Raw genomic sequence first — 25,427 nt, 5'->3', positions numbered from 1 at the left:
TGTTGGCGCAATGTCGACTTAGGTTTCTACCCCTGGCGTCCAGAGGCCAATGTAGTGGGGATGTCCAGCCTCCAGCAGAAGTGCATCATGTGCCTGGGTACCTTCCCCTCGGCACCCCCAGGATTCCTGAGGGAGCGGAGCGCAAGGGGACAGCCTAGGGTCGTGTGTCCCTGAAAGGAATGAGAGAGTGGGGACCCAGGGGGCGGGCCAGGTCCCCGGGCGCGGCGCGGGCTCGGGGGACCCGCGCGGCTGACGTCAGGCGACTCCTTAAATAGAGCCGGCAGCGCGCTCCGCTCGGCATTTCCCGAGGAGCCGGATCGCGGCGGCGCCAGCGCCCCCGTCCGGTCCGCCCGCCCGCGGGCCGAACAGAGCGTGGCTCGCGCGGCGCTCCGAGCATCCGGAATGGGGCTTCGGGCGCTGGGCGCGCTCCGAACCCGGCGCGCTTAAGGGCCGAGGAGTGCCAGGAGCCCCCCCCGCTGCCCGGAGCCCACATCACCTGGTACCGAGAGGCGTGGGGGATGCGGCCGCCGATTCCCCGCCAAGCCCTCGCCCCCGGGATCCCCGGGCATGGTGCGCGCCCCGGCCAGCAGCGCCTGGAGGAGGAGACGGCGCCCCCAACGTCCCACCCTCATCGCCCTGGCACAGCCACGCGAGCCCGCTAGGCGATCGCAGGGCCACAGCAGCTCCGCCGCAGGCGCCCCTTCGGACACCATGACCCCCGGCGCGGGCCCATGGAGCTATGGCCTATAGGGTCCTGGGCCGCGCGGGGCCACCTCAGCCGCGAAGGGCGCGCAGGCTGCTCTTCGCCTTCACGCTGTCGCTGTCCTGCACTTACCTGTGTTACAGCTTCCTGTGCTGCTGCGACGACCTGGGCCGGAGCCGCCTCCTAGGCGCGCCGCGCTGCCTCCGCGGTCCCAGCCCGAGCGGCCAGAAACTTCTCCCGAAGTCCCGCCCCTGCGATCCCCCCGGGCCGACGCCCAGCCAGCCCGGCGCTCCCAGCGCGCCCGCGGCCGCCGCGCCCGCCCCTCGTCTCTCCGGCTCCAACCACTCAGGCTCCCCAAAGCTGGGCACCAAGCGGTTGCCCCAAGCGCTCATCGTGGGCGTGAAGAAAGGGGGCACCCGGGCAGTGCTGGAGTTCATCCGCGTGCACCCGGACGTGCGGGCCTTGGGCACCGAGCCTCACTTCTTCGACAGGAACTACGGCCGGGGACTGGACTGGTATAGGTAAGGGGGTGCTACTGGAGCGCCACTGGGTGAGTGGAGTCTCCAATCCTCTCTATTCATGGAGCCGTCGCTTCTCCCTCCCCATGAATCCAGCCGGTGGTGAGGGTACGGGATGGCACGTGGGGGTGGGAGACTCTAGCCAAAGGATAGACCCTGAACTTTCCCCTCGACTACCTAGCCCGCACTGCACAGGGCGTCCCCCGCCTCCCTTGTTCCTGGAGTCGCTGGAAAGAAGGGAAAGGTTTTTGGCCAAACCTCCTGAGGACTCCAGGGCCCAGGCTTTTAGGACAAAGGAAGCTTTCCGGGGCAAGGAGCAGCCCAGGGTAGATGCTGCTACATGACTACAGCCCTACCCTGACCCTAACCTCGTCCTCCCTGGCCTGTGACACCGGAAGAAAGGGAAGTCATGACCAGGGCCTCATACATACGTAAACTGTCCACTTTTCCCTTGCACCTCTGGGGACCCCAGGATGTATGGGGACATAGAAGGAGTCTTCTGCAAGGGAGAATTCTAGGCTTTGGTTGGGGTGGGGCTTTGCTTGGGAGCGGTCCCCACCGTCCAGGCAGAATGAGGTCTGGAAGTGGAAAGGGGAATGAGAAAGGCCAGGTTTTGCGGCTGTGCTGGGGTTGACTCCCATGGCCTGTGGAGTAAAGAAAAGAACCCTTAAGCCGGGCGTGGTGGCGCACACCTTTAATCCCAGCACTAGGAAGGCAGAGGTAGGAGGATCGCTGTGAGTTCGAGGCCAGCTTGAAACTACATAGAGAATTCCAGGTCCGCCTGGGCTAGAGATAAACACTGCCTTGAAAAACAAAAACAACAAAAAAAAAAAAAAAAAAAAAAAAAAGGAAAAAAGAGAAGAAAGAACCCTGGATTCCAGCCCTGGGTCTCTCACTTAGCTTCAGCAAGTTTCTTAAACTCTCCCAGCCTCTTTCCTTATCCATTACAACAGGCAGGAAAATAGTTCTTTTCCTGTCTGCCTCCAAAGGCATTTTCGAAAATGTTTGAGAGGTGTAGAAAGGACACTGGGGTACTTCTAATCCAAAGTAAGAGGAGGACTTTGGAATATAGGCTGACACCTCAAATGAAAGTTGGCCAGGATCCTAGGGGCAGCCAGACATACATAGACTACTCATTCTCTCCTTGCACCCCTGGGAACAAGACTTCTCCCACCAGGTGGTGTCTGGACATAGATTGAGGCTTCTGCATGGTGACACCTAGACAATGCTAGCCAGTGCCTATTGGCCACCCACGATGAGTCAGTGCATCCCTGGAATTAGTGTAATATAGGGATTCCCATGAGGTAAGGGTCACAGAAGTCTCCCTATTCACCTGACTGACCCCCCCCCAAGACATTTTAAAAACATTTGTGTCTTGTGGAACTGTGGAGGGGTGCCATGGTTGCTGACACAGTCATAAGCCTATTGGACATATGATGATTTCATTAGAAAGAGGCCCCAGGGGACTCCTAATAGAGGACCCTGGATTTGTAAGAAGAGGGAACTCCAGGATTAACTTGTCATCGTTGCTAGCTGGCCCTGGCCTGCAGTGGCTGTGGTTTTGGAGCAAGAGATGCACATGTACTGTCCCAGCAGGCAGACACACAGTCTGTCTCCAGTGGAACCAAGCAGGGGACAGCTGGCCTGTGGGTGGCCCCAGCGCCATCATGCCTGGTTAGTGGAACATGGTGACAGGTGTAACTCCACACTTCTTCACTGTAACCCAAGGGTGTCCCATCTAGGTATGTGAGGACACTGTCTGAGCCAGACCCTGAGGGTGGGGGAGGCAGATGCACGAAACAGCTGTGATGTGCTCCAGAGGGTCAGCCACAGCCACACTTGAATGTGTGCCAGTTTCCTCGATGGAAAAACTGAAGAACATTATGAAATCTTTGGCCAATGAAAAGTGTCTTTTAGTGCAAAACAGTGAAATTCTGAGCACCTGGCTTTTAGGTAATGTGCCCTCCAATAAACACCTGTACACAGAGCCCAGGCTGGCCTTCCCCTCTCCTCTCCTGCCCGCACCAAACAGCATACCTCACGCTTCTCTCGGGGAGCCTGTGCCATTCGGGGATGGCTGCCTTTTATTTTTAACCTTGGCATGTGTGATTCTAGACCAGCTTAGCTGTGAACCTTAGAGATGGGAGCCATGCCTTTTTTTTCTCCCCTGGCACATTCGGATTCTGCGAAAATTCTCAGCTGAGTCTTTAGGTTTTATTTAACATCAAGCTCACTGACAGTTCTACTTCTTTCTCTACTGCCCCGCCCCCTTGCCCAACACCCTTTTTCCTTGATATTTTGAAAAGAAAGGAAGATTAGCCCAGAGGTCTGGTCATAAGCACAGTCACCATCACTTGCCTTGGAAGGTTGAGAAGCCCACTGCAGTCCGGAAAGGACTGTGAGATTTGTACTTCTTTCTTCTGAAAACCAACACCCCCTCAGTCAAGGGTTTCAGTTTGAGGATCGATGCTTCTGCACCAGATCATACTCCTCTATCTGAACACTGTCCCCATAGTCTCCAGAACATTTCTCTGTGTTTTAAAAAAGTATTTTATTTGTTTATTAGCAAGAAAATGGTTGCATCAGGGCCTCTAGCCACTGCAAACGAACTCCAGACACTTGCACCACTTTGTGCACCTGGCTTACATGGGTACTGGGGAATTGAACCTGGGTCCTTAGGCTTTGCAGGCCAGCTCTTTAATCACAAAGCCATCTCCCCAGCCCCCATTTCTCTGTGTTTTATCCCTTCTCAGCATTCAAGTAGCATGGAACACTTGCAGAAATGCTGGGTATTTTTGGAGTATTTTTTTAAGTCTGTGCTCTCCTTTCTTTTCTTTCTGAATTCTGTGAGTTAGGTACCATGGATGACAGGATCTTCTTTTCATGTCACAGCTGGGCAGACATGCTGAGGAACCTTCCCACCCATGGTGTGCTGTGTAAAAAGGACACTGGAGTACTTCTAATCCAAAGTAAGAGGAGGACTTTGGAATATAGGCAGGCAGGCAGGGGTTATACATATGCTGTGGATCTTAAGATGCTCTCTGGTTCTGAAGCCCCTGGTGACACACCTTAGGCCAGAAAATAAGGGCAAGTAAATGATGGAAAGCATTGCCCTCCGGCCACAGCTGGGACTTCTTCCTGTGGGTGCACGGAGATCCGATGCCCCAAGGCAAGTTGATATAGCCAGAGAGACGCCATCAGCAAGAGGGCAAGTAGACAGAGCCTGCACCTTCCTCCCCTACCCTCATTCAGGTCCCATCTAGGGAACCACCCAATCAGACCATTCTCAGAGAGTCCAGCCCAGGGCACAGGAATCCTTCTAATCCCTTTCCGTGGTCTCTGTGGCCATTATCTCACCTGTGTGTATGGCCTATTTTCCCCTCTTCACATTTCCTTCCCAAAGTGCAGCAGCTGGGTGTGCGGAGTTAGATCCAGTGACTACTTGGATCAGGGGCAAAGTAACACCAGTTGATGAGGAGCCCAGACTAGGACGCAGCGTGTCAGAAGACCAGAGGCGGTCCTTAGATGTTGTGCCTATCGTCAAATGTGAGACCCTTACTATCCTGAAGCTGGGTTTGAGGAAGCAATGAAGTAATGTGCCTGGAAGAAGCCTGCAAAACCTGTGGCATATCGAGATGAAGCAGTGATGATGCGACTGTCGTTATGATTACAGGGACTTTGCTGCCAGCGCTTCTGTTGTCGCCATGCGCGGCACTGCTGTTGGAACATCCTGTGTTCCACCTGCTGCTCAAGTGGACAGGAGAGTTCATTGCTAAGGGAATCATTTCATTGCAATGGGTTATTTTCTCTCACTTTCCTGCCTGTCTTCCATCCTTTCTCCTTTCCTTTCTCCCTCCCTCCCTTCCCCTTCTCTTCATTTCCTTTCTGCTTGTCTTCTTCTATCATTTTTGTCCTTCCTTTTGCACTGTTAAAAGTCACTTATTTCTGTCAATTTACTCACCTTTGAAATGGGAGTCATCGTGAATGTACTATTTTACAATCTTGTGAAAATCACACAGGACAGTTTATATGAGAATACTTTCTAGACATCCCTTGTAGGGTGCAATTATTTACTGGTGTTTACAAATGGCCCCTCTTATAAAGAAATATAAGCTGTCCTGTGTCCAGCCGTTTTGAGGGTCTGTGCTAAAACCATTGAGTTTTGTTTAATGTATCTTCAATTTTCCTGGCATTATGAGTTGGTTCTCTCTCTCTCTCTCTCTCTCTCTCTCTCTCTCTCTGTGTGTGTGTGTGTGTAAAGGAAGTGATCTTTTCTAAATGCATTAAAATGCCAACAAGAGTAAGTTAATATGTGGTAATTGACTCTGTGCTCTAGTGTCCAAATTTTGATAGATGAGCCTGTTCTATAAATTTTAGACTCCATTTCACAACTGCAGTTATTTATTTGTTCAGCATCAGTGGTGTTCTTGGGGCTGTGTGAGACCAAAAAAAAAAAAAAAAAAAAAGACAGTCTTTGCCCCAGAGGCAAGTAAGTAAGACAGAGGAGAAAGGGCGCAGAAGGAAATCTGTCACAATCCCAAGATCATTGTCATCAGTGGGTCTCTGCTTACAGCAAAGCCAGAAAAGCAGCACTGGGAGGAAACCTACCCAAAGGCAAAAGATGAGGGGCCTTCTGCATGAAGCAGAGAGCGCAGAAATCCTCCCCGCTCACACCAGTGCACAAAGCACCCCACAGGCAAGTGGTGGCCTGCACGAATGGTGTCTTTGCAGACTTATGTCTTTATAAGGAGTTCCTGCCCTGGACCACAGGAAGGCCACACACTCTGATTAAACGAAACCATTGAGTCCCCACGTCCCCCATCTGTCTTGTAGCTCCCTGTCAGCCTCCGGCAGGCTGGAGATGGAATAGTTGGTTCCAGCACTTGTAGCGTTGTTGTCAGGCTCCAAGAAACATTCCGAACAGGCAGCAGAGCTGTCGTTGCTCACAGGGACTTTTACAGTTGCTGCTTTCAAATCTCCCCGGAGCTTATGTACCAGAGAGAGAGAGGGAGAGGGAGGGAGAGGAACGGGATTTCCCCCAAAGCTTTTCTGTTGTGGATATTGAGGTGACAGAGCCTCTGGTAGAGCCTGAGATTTCCACGGGGTACATAACACTAAGGCTGCCTAGGGTCTAAAATATGAAAATATCACTTCTCAGAGAATCTAGAAAGCGCACTGTGTTTTTTTTTAAACATCTATGAGATTAGGATGTGTCTTGTGGTGGGTGGTACATGCCCTGGCTTCCGCCTTGGATGGAGAGCCCTCTCCTCCGGGATTCCTCTACCCTGAACACTCGGCTTCCCCAGCTGATCTGAAACCCACTGGACCTTCCAGAGAGCCAGTGGCCACTTAGGATACCAGCAAGGCATCTCTGTAGCCAGCAGGGCTCTCTGCTGATGGGTCAAGGAGCTGTGCGCATCTTTGATTTCTGAGTCTTACCCGGGGCTATCTCTCTGAAAACATCTATCGTACAATTAGGGAAGATGTGGGGTTGATGCTTTCCAGAGACAAGGTGCTGCTGAGGGCGTGTTCTCCAAGGGCTGCTGTAAAGAGACACTTGCAGTGCCCCCACAACCCTGAGACGCGGAGGCACACTGCAAGAGTCCCTAACAGTTCCGGTGCATGGTCATGCCAATAAGTGATACTGCCTGTGTGCTCACTGATGTTCTGTGCATCTAGGAGTGTAGAGTGGTGTTCCTCCCTTGGTTAGCCCTCCATGAATCATTTCTGAGTGGCAGAGTGGGCGTGGAGGGCGGAAGTGCACAGTTCCCTATTGATCCAGATCTGTTGAAGGACTTGGAGGGGAGGCCAGCTCTATGTGTGGTGGCTCACAGTCAAGGGCCAGAGAAAAAGGAGGTAGATAAGCAGACCCAGGGCTGTGACTCAGGTGGGAGGGGTCTGAAAGGTCACATAGCCAGGCTAAGCCTGTGGCACTCACCATCTCCTCCAGAGCAAACTCCAAGGTGGGTTAATCCATTTACTTGTCAAACGCCTACCATTTGCCAGGCTCAGTGCCAGGCTGCTGTAGGCTGGCTCTGCTGCCACTTTTTTTTCTCCTAATGGGCTGTACTGATGGGCTGAAGTGCTTTGTAGTCCACGAGCAGCTTGACAAGGTGGGTAAAAGCCACCAGTGAGTGGAAATAACTTAGCATTTCAGAGGTAATTGCTGCCTGTCAGGCTACACAGCTGGGCTGTTGGTCCAATGCTTCACCCTCTGGGGACTTTCTCTGTAGGATAATGAGAAGGAGTGAGGGCCAGGGGCCTATAATTGATCACAGTCTCCCAGGAGACATAGGCCAGAGGTAATGGTTGGGTGATGGTCGGGGACTTCAGCATCACATAGGATTCCTGGGCACAAGTCTATTGGATGTGTCTTCCCAAACTTTCAAATCAAAGTTGACAGTGGTCCCACCTCAGTTATCACAGCCACTGGCTTCTGTGTCTGCTCCCCAAATAAGAAAACAGGGGGTGTCCACTCCAGATGGAGGCCCAAGGACTTCTCATTGCCATCTTACAGTGGTGGCATAGCTCTCATATTCTTTGGGGGAGAATCCCACATTCTCTAGGCTTAAATCATTATGATATCATCCTCACATCTTAAAAGCGTGCCACACCCTCTATTACCATCTTCTTAATATTCTCATTTAGGTGAACTCATTTGAAATGATGAGGCTTAACTGAGGCTTAGGAGAGGGCAGGCAGAAGGACTGATCAATGTGTGTACTATGTCATGGGTGGAGCGGAGCATAAAGTGTTGTTGGGCATAACAGAGTGGCTAGAGGGAATATGTTGTGATTTCTGTGAGGATTTAAAATTTTTTAATTAGATATGGACATACTTGATATGTAAACAACACATGTTGGTACCACCCTTTCCCTTCTCCCTGCCCCTTTTCTGAAGAGGCCTTCCTTCCTCATACAGGTCAACTCCATGGGGATTGCAGGTCATGCATTGTGGGGGCAGCAGTCAGTTATGAGGAGGAGGCAATGTCTCTGTGCATAATGTCCCAACTTGTGGTTCTAACAATCTTTCCACCCCCTTTTTCGCAAAATTCCCTGAGCCATGTTGGGTGCATTTTAAGTCTAGTTCAGTTAGGGGCTCCTAGGAGCCTCTGGGTCTCTGGTCCGGTAGGTGTTGAGGGTCCTCAGTGTGTATCGCCTCCACCCTTGTGCTGATATCAGGTTCACCGAGAAAGCAGCACTCTTGCTCATTTCCCCAATTCCTCTGATGTTTCAGCTGGGGCCAGGGTGGAGTGCACTGGGTCCTTTATCTCCTCAGGTCTCGCTTCTGTCTGAAAAAGAGAAGCAGATTTCTGCACCATGGCCGCGCACACACCACCTGATGCAGGGCACCGGACCAGGGAACTAGGCTTCTGTGAGGTTTATAATATTTGTCTTAGGACTGGGGATTGAACTCAAGGTTTTGGGCATGCTCAGCACTTGTTCTGCCATTGTACTATATTACCAACCCTGTACTATACATTTCAAAAAGCTAGAAGAGGAATGGGGACATGGCTTAGTGGTTAAAGCCATTTGCCTGTGAAGCCTAGGAACCTGTATTCAATTCCCCAGGACCCACATAAACCAGATGCACAAGGGGGCACATGTGTTTGGAGTTCATTTGCAGTGGCTAGAGGCCCTGGTGTGCCCATTCTCTCTTTCTATCTGCCTCGTTCTCTCTCTCTCTCTCTCTCTCTCTCTATCTATCTATCTATCTATCTCAATAAGTAAAAAATATATATATATATTTTTTAAAAAATCTAGAAGAATTTTGAATAGTCTCCTATAAAGAAATGAGAAATGTTTCAAGAGACAGATATGTTTAACCTGATTTAAGCACTACAAAAATAGGTGCAAGTGTCAAAACATGACACTCCATTTGTGTTAGTTTTCCAACACCGTATCAAAATGCCCAAGATAAGCACTTTAAAAAAAAGAAGAAAGGTTTTAAGGGCTCACAGTTTTTGGAGGTTTCAGTTCACCACTGTCTTCTACACTGCTTCTACCTATGCCAAGGCAGTACATTCTGGAGGGACTGTGTAGTGGAGGAAGCCCAACCTCATGGCCAGGGTTCAAAGAGAGATAGGAAAGGGAAAGAATACAGCAATTCCTCTCAAGGGCACTCCTTTGGGGACCTAACACCCCTCACTGGTTAAATGTTCCATCATTTTCTACAAGCACCAACTCTTAAACACATGGGTCTTTGGTGACATTTTTAGATGGAAATTAAGGCACCAATAATATGTAGATTGAAATCATGGCACCATTAATATAGATTTTTAAGATGTTTTTATACTTCAGCTTAAAAATAAGCTTAATTTTAAAAATTATAATATTTCATAAAAACAAGTCTGGTTTTTCTTAGTATATATATTTTGGAGTAGATAACATATTCTATTATATTCATATAATGCAATTAAAAGATGACGATGTAAATATTTTCTCCCTCCTACCTGCCCCGTCTTTTGGCCGTGAAGTTCCTCTTTCCAGAAGTAGTGACGCCTGTCCATGTTAGGGCATCCTTCTAATGAGGTGCTACGCCTTTGTGAACCTAACACCGTCTGTGCAAATGTAGTTGAAATAAATACTTTTACAACACAACTTTTATTTAGGGTTGTTTATTTAAAACTACCCTGAGAAGGAAAACAAGCAGCAGCTTCTGTTATTAGAAAGTGGTCATGAAAACAGATTGGACACAAAGCAGGGTCGCTGAGGCTTGCTCACTAGCATGACTGGGGCGTTCCAGGCTGCCTCTTTTGTCTTTAACGGGGGCGTTAGCAGAAGCTACTAAGACGTTGAAGAAATACTGATGTCAGTGTGAGACCTTTCTCCTTGACATAATCAGGAGGAGTGACCACGGTAGTAAATCTGCTCGCCCTTGGTCAGCTGCCCTTTCATAGGCTCTCTGGGGGACATGAAAACACAACCGACGTCATGGGAAATATTTATTGCTGAAGTGTACAGCAAACCCAAATTTAAGTCAACGCGCTGATGGGTCTAGTCTTTTTATCAGGTTCCTTTGATGTGTTACTGATTGGGAGAGACAAGCCAAGAGAAAATGTAGAACAAATGCAAGCATTAAGAGAAGTGTTTCGATTTGCAATATTCACAAGGGCGTGTAGGCTTCAGAAAAGCCAGGTTTCCCAAAGAAAAAGCAAAGTGGATATTTCAAGGGAAAAATGTGTTAACCCCCAACATTACAGTGGACTTATTCATTATTGCCACCAGTGGAAAAGCCACAGTTACCCCCACAGTTTTCCTATTTACCTAAATTGTTACATATCTTCAGTTGCCATTGCACAAGTCAGAGAAAAGTTGTTTTTACAAGGGAGATAGAAACTTATTCAAAAGGGACTCGGGGGTATTTCTCTTTGTATCTTAAGGTTCACACGGGACAGGATGTTTCTTCACAAACGATCTCTGGGTGTAGAGTTCCCTTTCCTCTGTTCCAAGTGGCACAAAGTGCTGTGGTTCGAGTCAGAAACATTCCCCGCACCCCAACCCGCGCACTGCTTTGGGTACGTGGTCCCCAGCTGGTACCAATGCTTTTGGAGACTGTGGAGCCTTAAAGTCTAGCTGGCAGAGATGGGTCACGAGAGAACCTGTCCTGGTTCTAGTTCTGTGCTGTGCTTCCTGGTCCTTGGTGATGTGAACAGCCATTGCCAAGCACTGTGCCAGGCCTTCCCTCCCACAGTGGGATGGACCTTCCGAAACCGAGAGTCACAGCAATCCCTTCCTCCCTTGAGTTGCGAAGTCAGTGAGACTTACACTTGGGGCAGGGCAGAGCGTCAGTTCTGCTGTCTCCAACTCTTGGATGTCCCTGAGTCAAGGTACCCTTTTATCCACGTTCTCAGAGGGCATGAGGAAGGTGGCTGTGGGCCTCGAGCGCCCCCTGCCTGCTTTTGAACGGAGCAGTGGGCCTCAGCACTGCTCTAGAGGTGGGTTCTGGCCACTGCGGTGCCCACTGCTGGGCAGAGGAACAAGTCAATACTGAAGCTGGTGCCATGATGACTAGACTTTAGCGCACTAGACTCCTTGGGAAGCAGTGAAAAAATGGATCTCAAAAGGGAGAGAGATTTCCAAAAATGGTGGATGGGATGGGCTCAAAATGGGAAAATTAAAAAAAAAACAAACATAAATTATAATAGGCCCCTTTAGTGGCAGGGGATATATTCCAAGATGCCCAATGGGTACTTAAAACCATGGATGGTGCCAAACTCTTACAGATTATGTTTTTCCCTGTACACGCATGTATGATAAAATTTGATTTATAAATTGGGTTCAGTAAAAGATTAATAGCAATACCTAATAATAAATTAGGACAGTTATCACATTCTGCTGTAAGAGGTTATGTGAATGTGCTCTCTTTTTCTTTCAACATCTTATTGTACTTTTAATGTTCCACTTAAAAGGAGCATTTTCAGCTTCTCTTTGGCAGATCTAAATTGCCAGCCTCATTACTCTTACACTGTGGGGCCGTTATTAAGCAAAGTGCAGGTATTTGAACACAAGCTCTGAAGAACTGCGTGTATTCATTACTTTCTCATTGCTGTGACAAAATCCCTGAGAACAATTAAGGTTCATTTTTGCTCACAGTTTCAGAGGCATCCATCCATGGCCATGCACCTCCTCATGCCCTTGGACAAAACATCATGATGGGTGGCAGCATCAGTCAGAGGAGTTGCTCACCTCATGATGTGCAGGAGGGAAGGAGTGCAAGACAGAGAGAGAGAGAGAGAGAGAGAGAGAGAGAGAGAGAGAGAGAGGGGGGGAGAGAGAGAAAAGAGGGGCCAAGGGACAAGATTGTGCCAAGGACCTATCCCAACCCCAGAGACCTACTTCTGTAAGCTAGGCTTCATCTCGTACAGCTTTCAGGACCTCCTAAAATAGTGCCACCAGTGTTAGACCAGGCAGGCCTTCAACATCTGGGCTTGTGGGGACACTTCCTGTTTGAACCATAACTCCATGATAGCCAGTCTGATAACCCAAGTGGCTGCTAAGTGACTAGTGGATGGATAATAGATATGATATGGATATGCTGCAGAGAAGTGTGATTCTTTTCGTAGGTGGGATGGGCCATCAAGTTATTTAGAGCAATGTACAATTTAAAACTTACAAATTGGGTGGCTTAGCAGTTAAGGCACTTGCCTGTGAAGCCTAAGGACCCAGATTTGATTCCCCAGTACCCACATAAGCCAGATCCACAAGGGGGCACATGTGTCTGGAGTTCATTTGCAATGGCTGGAGGCCCTGGCATGCTCATTCTGTTTCTCTCTCTCTCTCTCTCTCTCTCTCTCTCTCTCTCTCTCTCTCTTCCCTCTATCTCTCTCTCAATAAATAAATAAGTTTTTTAAAACTTACAAATTATTCATTTCTGGAACTTTCTGTTTGATAATTTTGAACCTCAATGGATGATAAGGGAGGATGGCTGTATGAGGTGAGGCAGTTTTAAACACAGGATGCTGAGCTCAGACCCTGAAAATGGAAGGAGTGGACGAGAGTCTCAGCTCCTCCACTGACAGGAGAGTGCCCATCCACCAACCAGTTGCTTCTCTGTAGCTCAGGGTTCCCATTTGCTCAGGTGGATTGGCTATCAGGCAGGGGAGCAGTGAGGATACAATGGGTATGTACAAGTGCTCTAAACATTTCTGGCATATAAAAGAGGTCAAAATAGTATTAACTGTCATTCTTGACCATTGATTCCTTCACCATATCTTTATTGACTGAACACCAAGGGTACAGAGATGAACAGAACCCAGGTTTTTATGCATGTTGGTGGTCTTTTGAATGTTCATGAGAACTTGGCACACAGTTGGAGAGAATGGGCACCATGCTAGAGGTACAAGAGCATGGGCGGCAGGGAAAGGAGATGGAAACCAGCTGGAGGAATTCTCGAAGGCTTCCTGGAAAAAGTGATCTGTTATTTGGACCCCAGTGGGCAGACAAGACGTCTTTAGTTAGACATGTTGGGATAGGGGCTGATGAAGAGATGGTCCTATATAGGAACATGATTTCTAAATACATGCGTCCCACAAATCACTTCTGCTTACAGTGACATCATAAAATCAAGCCCTCTCAGATCATTTTAGTTCTCACCCAGCTCACAAGGAATCGCAGGCCTTGAGCTCACATGCAAAGGAGGTGCTTCAAGAAATATGATCTCAGGGGTCTGATGTCTTAGCTTTAAGGTGTTTGCAGTGGCTCTATTATCCACTGGGAACCCCTTTACCAGAATCTTCCAGGCCTGACTCTTTTTGTCATGTGTATCACTTCCTTAGAGAGTCTCCCTTGATCTCCATGTCCTTGCCCCTGTCTAGCTCTTCACCCTGCCTTCACTATCTACTTTACACTTCTTGCTGCCATTCAAAATCATTTCATTCATTTTTCTCCATACTTATGCCTCCCCAAGAGAAGAGACCTTGTCTGCCCTGCTTGTGGCTATATTCCAGGAGCCTGGCACATAGTAGGTGCTCAGTAAATATCTGTTGAGTGGTTATGCTTGGTCTTGAGGCATCACTATGGATTAATGAGTTGATTCTGAACTCACCGATTGCCCATATCCCTTTATTTGACCTGCCACACTGGTTCTGGTGGGGTGAGAGAGTGCAGAAGTTAGATGTTGGTGATTTGGGCATCATGCCAACAGATGTTTATTGAGCACCTTCTGTGTACCAGGCTCTGGAGTAGTCACTGGAGAGATCGTGAAACCCGTAGGCACAAACACCTGCCCTGTGTGTGGTCGGGGAGAACATGGCCAGTGAACAGGTAAGACGTGGGTCTATGTCAGATGGCAGTAAGCAACACGGTGAAAGCCTCGGGGAGCAGGGAGGAGCTTGGTGGGGCAAGGTACTGCAATCTGTGGTAAGAAGGCTAGGAAAGACCTCCCTGCGATGGTGGTCCTTAACTAACATCTGAAGGTGTTGGAGGGAAAAATATATAGTGATTTAATGGGAAGAACATTCTAGATAACAGAGAAAAACCAAAGCCAAGGTGGTGATGGCATCAACATAAGTGGCGTGTTGGAGACAGCCCTGAGGTGTCAGTAGGGCTACAGTAGAGCCAGCAGGGAGGAAAGGGGCAGGAATAAATTTGAGGAGACTTTAAAGAGAATGAAGGCTCCTGCATTCCATTGCAAGAACTATGACTTTGCTCTGAGAAACTGAGGGAGACACTGGGCACTGGGCAGCTGGGTGTTATGCAGTCCTGTGACCTGGCTTGTATTTTAGCAGGATTTCTGAGGCTGCTCTGTTGTGGGGCGGGCGGGTGGTGGTCAGAGCAGGAAAGGTGGTTGGAAGGCGCTTGCAATGGATATGGTGGCTGGAGAAGGCCTGTTGAACAGATGCTGGACACGGCCTGAAGAAGTGGCTGCAGGATTTGTTGATGGGTTGCCTAGGGGCAGGTGTGCAAGAGGACTCTAGGAAGATGGTGACGGACAGAGGAGGGGCAATGCCGCGAGATGCTGGCAGTGTTTGAATGTGCTGTGCTTCCTGTCTCTTAAGCACTGCATCCCTTGCCAGTGACAGGCCTCAGTTTGAACCCAATGCTATGACCAGTCTAGTCCCTAGCCTGACTTTTCAAGCATAGATCCTCATGTGTTCCTGAACTAAACAAAGAAAAGAATATTATGTTCAACTCTAGCTTGGAATCTTCATTACCAAGTAGGTAAAAGATGGCCGTCCCCCATCTCTAGGGATCTTTGAAGCCCTTTTTAATGATGAAGAATGCAGACCTAGAAAAGATGATTTGGTGGATAAGGTACTGACCTTGCAGGCATGAGGAAAAGAGTTCGGATACACAATACTCACATAAAAAAATCAAAATACAGAAGTAAAAGATCCAGTGGAAACCTCTAAAACCAGCACTGGGGAGGCAGAAGCACAACTCCCAAAGTTGCTGGTTACTAAGCTAGTCTAGTCAAATCAGTGAGCTCTAGGTTCAGTATGAGAGCCTGTTCCCCAAAACAAGGTAGATAGCGCTTGAGGAAGTTATCTGATATTGACCTCTGCTCTCCACATGCATGTGAACACAAGGATGGGCACACCTGCCCACATGCATATGAACATGCATACATATATACACATCACACACACACACATGCCAGCAAAGTGCAGAATGCTTCAGTAATGTCTTGAGACCCTTTGGAAGGTGAATTATTAACTCTGCTCCAAACCTGAAAAGGCATGTGTCCCTCATGTCCCTCCAGCTTCTCACCTTTGTTCCAGCCCCATCCACAGGTGTGGCAGGGGAGCTGCCTCGATGGCATCCTCAGATGTGGGATTTGAGCATGTGGCTTCCATCAGGCAGAACTGACCACTAGAATGCTTTCCTTCAGGAGATTCGGGCTCTGGCTCTCCCCAGCTTCCCCAAAGCTGCTGAAGCGTGGGGAGTGCGGCTGTTTTGGCAGGCTCTTTGCAGCGGGTTTCTGCTTTGATGGCTTTAATGAAGATATGAAATCATCTAACAGCTTTCATTGTGCTCGGGCGAGATGGCTTAAAGTGGAGGTAGCATTTCCCAGGATCAATCCCCACTTTCAGAAGTGGTTGGTTAAACTCTCTGCAGTTTATAGCCACTTCTCACTGAAACAGTGTGGGATCTGAATTATTAATTCTGTGAAAAATGAGTTAAGTCACTGCAGAGCTCTGTGGTGGCATAAGCCCGACTCCAGACGCCCTCTCATATTTTCTCTAGCATGAGCATCTCCCTGAACCAGAAATTCTAAGTAATGTGGCTAGATCTCTGTCAGTCATTTCGCCCATGGAAAGAACTATTACCCTCCGAGGCTGGAGAGGAGGAGCTAGGTTTAAGCCACTCTGGGAAGAATGTCTGTCAAAGCTGTGTATAGGTTCTTGAATTTGGATATGATTCAAAAGGCAACTGTGTAAACAAGGTCATGTTGGAAGCATGAGCTTTGGAGCCTCTCCATCTCAACCAGGTACTGATGCCAATACAAATGTGTGGAAGGATGGAGAAGCTCTGAGCCATTCTGAACTTGACATTGTGAGTGGGGCGCAGTGACCAAGCTTTACAGAGCTTCTATCCCAAAGCATCAAGGACATCTTCAGGGGGCCTGTAGGCAGGCGAGTGAATAAATGAATGAATGAATGCTATTCACTATGAGGCATTAAAAATGCACAGTAATTTGTTTCAATGACATAAGTCCCATTTAGAAAGGATAAACACTAGTAAATCCTAATTATTTTTTGCCATCTCTGTATTGCCAAGTCTCCTTTCTTCTCTCCCTTCCTCCTTTCCTTAGAAAAAGCTTTAAAGATGGCCTTTAAAACTTGCAACAGGTATGATGGTGCATGTTTATACTCCCAGTACTTAGGAGGCTGAAGCAAAGGAAATGCTTTTAGATACCAGCCTGGGTGTATATAGCAAGTTCAAGACCAGCCTGGGTTACACAGAACTTATATCAAACTGTGTACTCTCCATTTTGTAAGCACTACTGGCTTCTAATCCTTCCTCTTCTACTTATTTGATGTGAAATAACTTGATTCATCTTTTTTGTTTGGAATGTGTGATATGTGGGAGGATATACACACGTTTGTAGGCAGATGTGTATATCCCATGAACCCACTGTGGAGACAGAGAAAGACATCCTCCTCCATTGCTTTTCCACCTCTTTCCCTGTGACAGAGTCTCTCACTGGACCTGGAGTCAGTTAGACTGACTGGTCAGGGAACCCCAGCGATCCTCCTGTCTCTACCCACTGTAGGGCTAAAGTTATAGTTATGTGTGACCATGTCCATCTGTTTTAATTTTAACTTTATTTTGTTCATTTATTTATTTGAGAGAAAGATAGAGAAAGAGTGGGCACACTGGGGCTTCTAGCCACTTCAGATAAATTCCAGATGCATGTGCCACCATGTGTATCTGGCTTACATGGGTTCTGGGAAATTGAACCTGGGTCCTCTGGTTTTGCAGGCACATGCTTTAGCTGCCATCTCTCCAGCTCAAGGTCCAGCTTTTTATGTGGGTGCTGGGGATGAAATTCAAGTCCTCATACTTGTACAACAATTGCTCTTATCCACTGAGACATCTCCCCAGACCCAAGTTGCTCCATCATCCCAACCTTGGGTTTGTCCAACGTGAGATGAGGGTATCAGCTGTTCCTACTTTAGAGCTAACACGAAAGCTAGATTTTACTATTACTGTTGCTGACCCCTCTTTCAGAGCTGTGTTTCAAGTTGAATCAGAGTAGTAAGTTGGTGGCCATGTCCAGAAGACAACAGACTTTCATTGTCATAATGTGGATCTTTGACAATGTGAGGGAAGTTGGGGTCTTCTCACTTGAACCAATGAGGAGAAGAACCCAGATCCAGGATGACACATGATTGAAGAAACCCACTGGGTTGTAGACCTGGGCCCCAGTGTGGTAGGGTGGGGGGTGTCCCACAGTCTCCATGGTTCCTTGTTGTCTTTCATGTGCCCACAGAATCCCTGTCACATGTTGAAGTTATACTACTGACACTGTCCCAAGCTGCTTCTATATGAGATAGAAGCTCTATAGAACCTGGTCACTGCCTTGAGCTCACAGTGCCATATGCAGAATGGCTCGAGGCCTCCCTGTTCTTCTACATCCTTCTCTTGGCATCAGAAGCTGGACAGGGCAGTGGCTCAAGGGTTCATGTCTTAGGGACAACATTTCCTACAATGAAGGTCAATACCACTCTGATTCAGGAGGTTTGGTGTACATGGGGTCCATCCCAAAGAGCAAGAACTTTCTAGCAAGGAGGCTGGAGAAATTACTCAGTGGTTACAGGGGCTTGCTTGCACAGCCTGATGGTCCAGCTTGATTTCCCAGTACCCACATAAAGCCAGATGCACAAAGTGGTGCATGTTTCTAGAGTTAGTTTGTAGTGAAAGGAGGCCCTCATGTGCCCATTTCCCCCATACCTCTCTCTCTCATAAAAAAATATTTAAGAGGGATGGAGAGTGCTGAAGGGATGACTTGGAGGCTAAGGTGCTTGCCTGCAAAGCCAAAGGACCCAGGTCCGATTCCCCAGAATGCACAAGCTGGTGCATGCATCTGGAGTTTGTTTACAACAGCTGGAAGCCCTGATGCCTCCATTCTCTCTGTCTCTCTTTTTCTCACATAAATAAATAAATATTTTCAAATAAGAAGGGCTAGAGTTCATTTGCAGCAGCTGGAGGCCCTGACGATCCCATTCTCTTTCTCTGTGTCTCTTCTCTTTATCTCTCTCTGCTTGCAAATAAATAATAAATAAAAATATTTAAAAAGTGAGAGGCTTGGGAATGTACAGGAGTGGAACATAAAGTTGAGTCTAAAATGATGTCTGTTCAGCTTGATTGGCACTTAGTGCTATAGAAGGAAGGAGGAACACTGGGATTGTGGGGTGTATCAGTTACTTTCCCCTTACTGGGTCAAAATGCTTGACTAGATGCAGTTTATGAAAGGAAAGGGTTTACTTTGGCTTATATTTCCAGAGGGTGGAGCCCATCATGGCAGGGAAAGCATGACAGGAGCAGGAAGCCTGTGTCACATTGTCACATAAGCACAGGGGAAGTAGAGAGCAGGAAGTAGGGCCAGGCTATAATACCTGAAGACACATCGACAGTGACACACTTCCTCTAGCAAGATTGCAGTTATAGTGCCACTTTACTGGGGACCAAGTGTTCAAACACATGGTCTATTCAAGGGGGGGGGGCGGGGGATGTTGCATTCAACCAACCACAGCAGAACAAAGGAAGCTGGAAGGAAAAGACTATCAGAAAAGTCCCCACCCCTCAGGAGACTGAATACCAGCCAAGGTTAACATAGTTCTCTGTATAGCCAAGCAAAGCTTTGATGCCAAGGGTGGTCCACAGGGATTTCATGCTCATTACTGACAGCTTGGATGTGTGACCCATGGGTGGACAGAGACTGTCAGGTACATTAACCTCTCAGGCAGTCTCCAAACCTCCCCAGTCATGGGACTGTCAGTGTCCCTTCTGAAACCTAACAAATTGTTTCCCAACCTCTAGCTACTTGTGTACCATCTTGTCAATTAATCTTGGACATATCTACAAATACCATTTCCTTTACATCCTGTTAAAGTCACTCATAGCTTTCTCTCAAAAGCATTTATTTCAACATGAAACATTATGTCACCATCCAGAAGGACATGCCTCTTTTCTTTCCAGAAATAGAAAATAGTCCAAAAAAAAAAAAAAAACCCTGCAGTTATCACTAAACAATACAGTTCAGTTCTAGCCCAACACTGTTGGCTGCCATGATCTGCCTGAGGCAGCCTCTTTTCTTTGAAGAAGGGAGATTAAAAACAATTAGGGAGATGCCAACAGTATCCTAGCACCTAAGTCGTTCTCCATGGTATCAGCAGGGTACTCAAACAGAGTGAAGAGGGAGAGCTAATTACTTTCTAATGATATGATTAGGTGGTATTCAAAGTTACCATATACACCAGCATGGGCCACCTAACTTTATTGCAACTGCTCATACATGTGAGGACCATAGCCCACACTTAGGGAGATACTGACACACCCACCGAGATTCCTTCTTGCTTTGTTATCACTGTATTACTTTATCATATTTGGTTGTCATGGTCCATCAACAGCTTGGAAGGGACTGGCTGACATTACCAAGTCTGAGTGGTTTAAAAAGCTGTGATTTCAATTTAAATTGCAAATGCATGGGGGCATCATGGGAAGTGAAAGCAGACATGAAAAATGGGAGGAAAAGATCCAACTCGGCAGTATTTTTAGATCTTTTCCTCCAGATTGGTTTAGCATAATTTGTATCTGGACTTTGGGTTTGATTAATTCTGGTATCTGTTGTCTAATACATTCACCAAAGGCTAACCCTACCTCCCCTTGCAGGTTCAACTTAAATCCCCTGTGTAATGCCTAGTGTTTCTTCAAAACAGTGACTTGGATGAATCACAAAGGCATTATGCTGAGCGAGAGAAAGGTTATGCACTGTATGTTTCAAACAGACAAACCTAGCACTAGATGGGGGAAAGAAAAGAAACATCAGTTGCTTGGGCTTAGGGCAGCAGGCAGGGATGGCTAGAAATGGGCCAACATTAAAGGTTTTCTGGATTGTCTATAAGGAGTGAGTTCAGTATCTTGACCTGTATATCCATACCAATTGTAATGGAAAGACAACCATGTCACACTGTTCAATGGCATTGCAAGCTATAAAAGGATAAATAAAGCACATGCCATATATATGTATGTATGTGTATATATATATATATATATATATATATATATATATATATATATACACACACACACACACACACACACATATTAGGTACTTGCCTAGCATGCATGAAGCTTTGGGTTTGAACCCCAGGACCACCAATAAGTCAACAAGTAAATAAGTAAGCCAAGCACCTATGAAATCCATTTTACAGTATTTTTTATATGTGTGGTATGCATGTTTGAATGTGGGCACACATGTTATGTGGTGTTCATGTACGCATTTGCATAATCTTGTGGAAGCCAGAGGTTGATGTCAAGTGTCTCCTCAATCACTCTTCACTAAACATGGAACTCTACCCACTGAGCAATCTCCCTAGCCCTTTATGCAATGGTATTTTTTTTTTATTTTGAGTCTATTTATTTTGAAAGTAACAGGAAAAGTATATAGAAAATTTGATGAGGCATTCTCTAATGATTGTCTCACAAAACTCTGTGGGAGTCAAAGAGAAGGTCTAAACCTGCCTTTTATGTATTTATTTATTTATTTTATTAGTTTTCTATTCTGCAAGTACAGGCAGTTTGGTACCATTATTAGGCTCATCTGTGACCTACCCCCTCCCCATTTGCCCCTCCTTGTTGAGGTATATGGGTCATGCATTGTGGAGTTAGCTCACAGTTATTGGTAAAATAAATGTCTCTGTATATCATGACCCAACATGTGGCTCTGACATTCTTTCCGCCCCCTCTTCCACAAAATTTCCCTGAGCCATGTTGGGTTCATTTTTGGTCTGCTTCTGTAATGAGGTGTTGGGGGCCTCTGGGGCTTTGGCTCTCTGATTTGGTAGGCGTGGATTTTTCTCTGTGTTGGTCTCCTTCCCCCTTGTGCTGGTATCCGGCAATGGTATTTTTGAAGGTAACTTTTAAAAGCATCATTTAAAAAATCCATGACTGTGGTACTCAGTTGCTGATGGGCATTCTATATTCCTCTGGAGAGCATGATTCTATTATCAGAGACAGAGCCCTCACTTGTCTCAAGTATCCAAGCTTCCCTAAGGTCCATCCTTATCAGAACCAGGGCTGTGGATGGCCTTTAAATCCCACTCCATATCTCACGCTCACCTTCCTGATTGATGTTGGGTGTGACACCAAGTCTGGGAAGGTTCTTTTTTTGTAAGGGCAGAGTGGCCAGCAGAGGTGTTCAGCCAGGCTTCTGACCAGGTCAAGATCACAGGAGGCATCAGAGACTCTATTGCTAATAATCACTGTGACTGTGGGTGAATAAGAGGGTCAAGCTGAGGTCATAGGGAGTGGGGGAGGTTCCCAAAATGGAGAAAGATAATGGGTCTTCAAAACCACAGGAGGGAAGGGGGACCTAAAGATTTCCCTTACACAAAACAATATATGATCTACCAATAGGCAGTCCATGATGTACTGACTACCAGAGAGCTTAGAGTCATCCTCCACTCATCGTACCTGATATCCTGAGTCTGCAGAGCAGGGCCAGAACCTTCTCAGTGCATCCTGTTAGAGGGAGCACCTCCAAGGTGGGGAAGAACATCCACTATGGAGAGGAGATGGTCCACATACTTCCCAGAGCTCCACATGACTTCTCTCTCCACACACTGCAAACCATGGGCCCCAGCCATGTTCTGTTTGTCTGTGGAATCCAGAACTAGACACAGAGCACACGTGCAGGGAGAAGACAGCCACAGCAGTGCGACAGCCATGATGGTGTGGCTTTGAGGTGTGGTACTTTCCCTTCATGCTCACAAGGTGCCCTGCATCCTGTCAAGAATCCTATTCCCATCACTATGTTGTATTAGTTTTGAATCATTTTCTTTAGGTGACCGAGGTACCACTTGGGTCTGAAACCACTTGGAATAGGGACTGTAGATGGTGATTAACTCATGAGTGTGGCTGAAATGACCCAGGAGCATTTATGACTAGGAGGTCCAAGTAGGGTATGATCAGTGAGTAAATTAAAGAAAGGATGAGAAGGACAACACATAGGTGAGAAGGTGACTAGGCGTGTTGTAGGTGCCACCCTGCCAGCATTCTGTCTAGTCTCTGCATGAAAGACAGACTTTCGCTGACTGTACCATGTCCTGTGGTTACCAATCTGCTTGCATTCTTAAAGGGCCAGCACTAGTTATTTGTATTTACATTTACTTTTATATTTAGCTATACTTCATAAATAATTACCACACTATATATCGCAACATCTGAGATCTGTTGCTATTATCATTGTCTTCAGTATAGAAATAACTTTTATGTGTTCTAATTATAAGAGTAGTTGATCCAGGCTGAGGAGATGATTTGGTAGTTATGAGTATTTGTTATGCAAACATGGGAGGGCCTGTGACTGCCCAAGTTTGATTCCCCAGCACCCATATAAACAGCTAGTATGACCTCGCAGGTCTGTAACCCCAGTCCTGCAGTGTAGGGGCAAAGAACCACTGGGGCTTGTCAACTTAAGAAAAAATGGTGAAAATGGAGGCTGTGGTTTGAGTGAGAGACTTCTCCTCAAGGAAACAGGCAGATAAGCAAAAAGAGGAGGACCTCTAATGTTCTCCTTCATTCTCATATGTGTTCACAGAGGGCATATGTGTGTCACACACACATGCACACACACACACACACACAACATCAAAATGATAAACATGTTGTCTCTGTATAAAAGGGAAGAATGTACCTTCCAGTGAGTTATTGGCCAGGGGTTCCCTAATGCCCCCAAAGCATTACAGGCCATTGCCAAGACCCTTTGTTTCCCACCAGGAACAGATGGTAAGACCCTACTGCTGAAGACCCCACATACTTGGGCTGCAAGGTCACTGAGAAACCCTGCTGGAACTGAGCTGAAAACCTCCTCCATGTAAACCAGCTGACAGAAAGCTGAAAAAGCCACACTACATGCACCTGACTATGTGGCTTTGGCCTTTTGGAGCTGATTTTCAAGAGGAATGTGGAAGGATTTGAAACCTTGGCCTAAGAGATGCCTTGCAGTGCTGTAAGTACAGCTTGATGCACTATTCTGGTCAGAGTTGAAAGACATGAATGCAGTAAGAAGTATGGACTGTGAGTTTTGGCTTATACAGGTGAGAAAGACCTTGCTTGGACTGGGCTAGAAGCAGTTTGTGTATGAGGCTTGCTGTTGGGGCCATATTCTGAGGATTTGTGCAGGGTTGCATTGTGTAGAAATGCACTGGTATGAGCAGAGGGATATGGCACAGAAAGAAATCTTTAGGCCGAAACTGCTGCCTGTTCAACTGCAATTGAGATTGGGCCAGCTGGCCTGCATTGGGACAACAGGAAGAATGTAGAGTCTTTTGAAGAGGCCTGAGTGCTCAAGGAATGTCCTGTTCTTCAAAGTTTGCTTTATTCCCTCCTGGATTAACAAATTGGCACCCTACCTGGTATTGTGGGGTATAAGAAATGCAGGAAAGATGGACTGGAGAGATGGCATAGAGGTTAAGCACTTGCCTGTGAAGCCTAAGGATCCCGGTTCGAGGCTGGATTCCCCAGGACCCACGTTAGCCAGATGCACAGGGGGTCGCACATGTCTGGAGTTTGTTTGCAGTGGCTGGAAGCCCTGGCGTGCTCATTCTCTCTCTCTCTCACTCTCTATCTGCCTCTTTCTCTCTCTGTCACTCTCAAATAAATAAATAAAAATCTTTATTAAAAAAAAATAAATTCAGGAAAGAGGGTCATTGAGTTTGCAATGTGGTCGTGCAATTTGAAATGGCCATGGGCAGTGTGAAGCAGTTTTGCTGGATGCCTGCATAGAGATTCAATGGAGCTGTGAGGATGAACTGTGGGTTGCAATTGAGACCCAGTGGAGATGCTGAGACAACAAGATGACTGCTAAAGAAAGCTGCCAGTCCCAGATGAAGTTTTCCAGGACTGTGAGTAACCTAGCTGGAGGGGCAGAATTGGAACTCCAGAGACTTGTTGCTGGTTAGAATTATCAGACTTGGAGACTTGTCACTGGCTAGAGTTGTTGGACTTGGAGCTACAGAGTTTAATGTTTGCCCTGTTTAAATCTTGTATTGGTTGAATATTTATTTGCTATCGTCATTGCCTTCTTTTGCAGTGTGTTTGTTCTGTGCCATTATGGGTTTGGGGGGGATTTTTTGCTATCATGGCTCAGTTAAAACACCTTGGACTATGGGGATGTTTGAACATCATTAGGATTGATAAAAACTATGGGGACTCTTAATGTCATACTGAATGCATTGTATTTTATATCATGTATGAATATAAGTTTATGGGAGTCAGGGGTGGAATATGGTTGTTTGACTCAGGTGTCCCCCATAAACTTAGGTATTCTTAATGCTAGGTTCCCAGATGATGGAGATTTGGGAATTAACACTTCCGGGAGGAGTGTATTGTTGGGGGTGGGCTTATGGGTGTTATAACCAGTATCCACTTACCAGTATTTGACACACTCTCCTGTTTCTGTTGTCCACCTTATGATGGACAGGGGGTGATGTCCACCCTCTGCTCATGCCATTGTTTTCCCTTGCCATTGTGGAGCTTCCCCTCGAGTCTATAAGTCAAATAAACCATTTTTTCCCCCAAGGTTGCTCTTGGTTGGATGATTTCTACCAGCAATGTGAACCTGACTGCAACAATGACCTTCTAGATTGTCCCTACTTTTCATTACTTAAAAAATTTAAGGGTACCAACAAGCACTTTGCCCATTTTTTTTCTCAGGATAAAATCTCTTTTGGAGGAATTTTAATCCTTAAGAATAATCAAGCTTAAAAAAATAAAGTATCAATTTTAGTACAAATTGCCAGATTTCTCCTATCCTATGGCAACATGGCTGACTTCACTAGCAGACTGAAAGGATTCTTTGTCATGTCAAAGAGCTCGTTTCAACATTATCACAACTAGTAACAATTTAAGTTAACTTTTCCAGAGTAAGGCATGAAAATTATGTCTTTTAATTTGAATTATTTTATTTATATTTATTTGAGGAGAGAGAGGGAGAGAGAATGGGTACACCAGGGTATCCAGCCACTTGCAATACAAGAT

The 25,427-nt window shown here is 46.8% G+C and overlaps 1 protein-coding gene across 1 annotated transcript in view; it reads left to right on the top strand.

Annotated features, from left to right (window-relative positions):
- The first annotated feature begins 469 nt into the window (after positions 1–469).
- Positions 470–25,427, top strand: part of Hs3st2 (heparan sulfate-glucosamine 3-sulfotransferase 2) — a 113,890-nt gene continuing 88,932 nt past the window's right edge. The window contains exon 1 of the mRNA XM_004670206.2: positions 470–1,224. Coding sequence (XP_004670263.1) covers positions 740–1,224 — 485 coding nt within the window. The 5' untranslated portion in view covers positions 470–739. The remainder of the gene's footprint in view (positions 1,225–25,427) is intronic.

The sequence above is a fragment of the Jaculus jaculus genome, chromosome 12, assembly GCF_020740685.1.
Source record: "Jaculus jaculus isolate mJacJac1 chromosome 12, mJacJac1.mat.Y.cur, whole genome shotgun sequence".
NCBI lineage: Eukaryota > Metazoa > Chordata > Mammalia > Rodentia > Dipodidae > Jaculus > Jaculus jaculus.
Note: the sequence above shows the minus strand (reverse complement) of the source record. Positions and strands in the feature narration are given on the sequence as shown.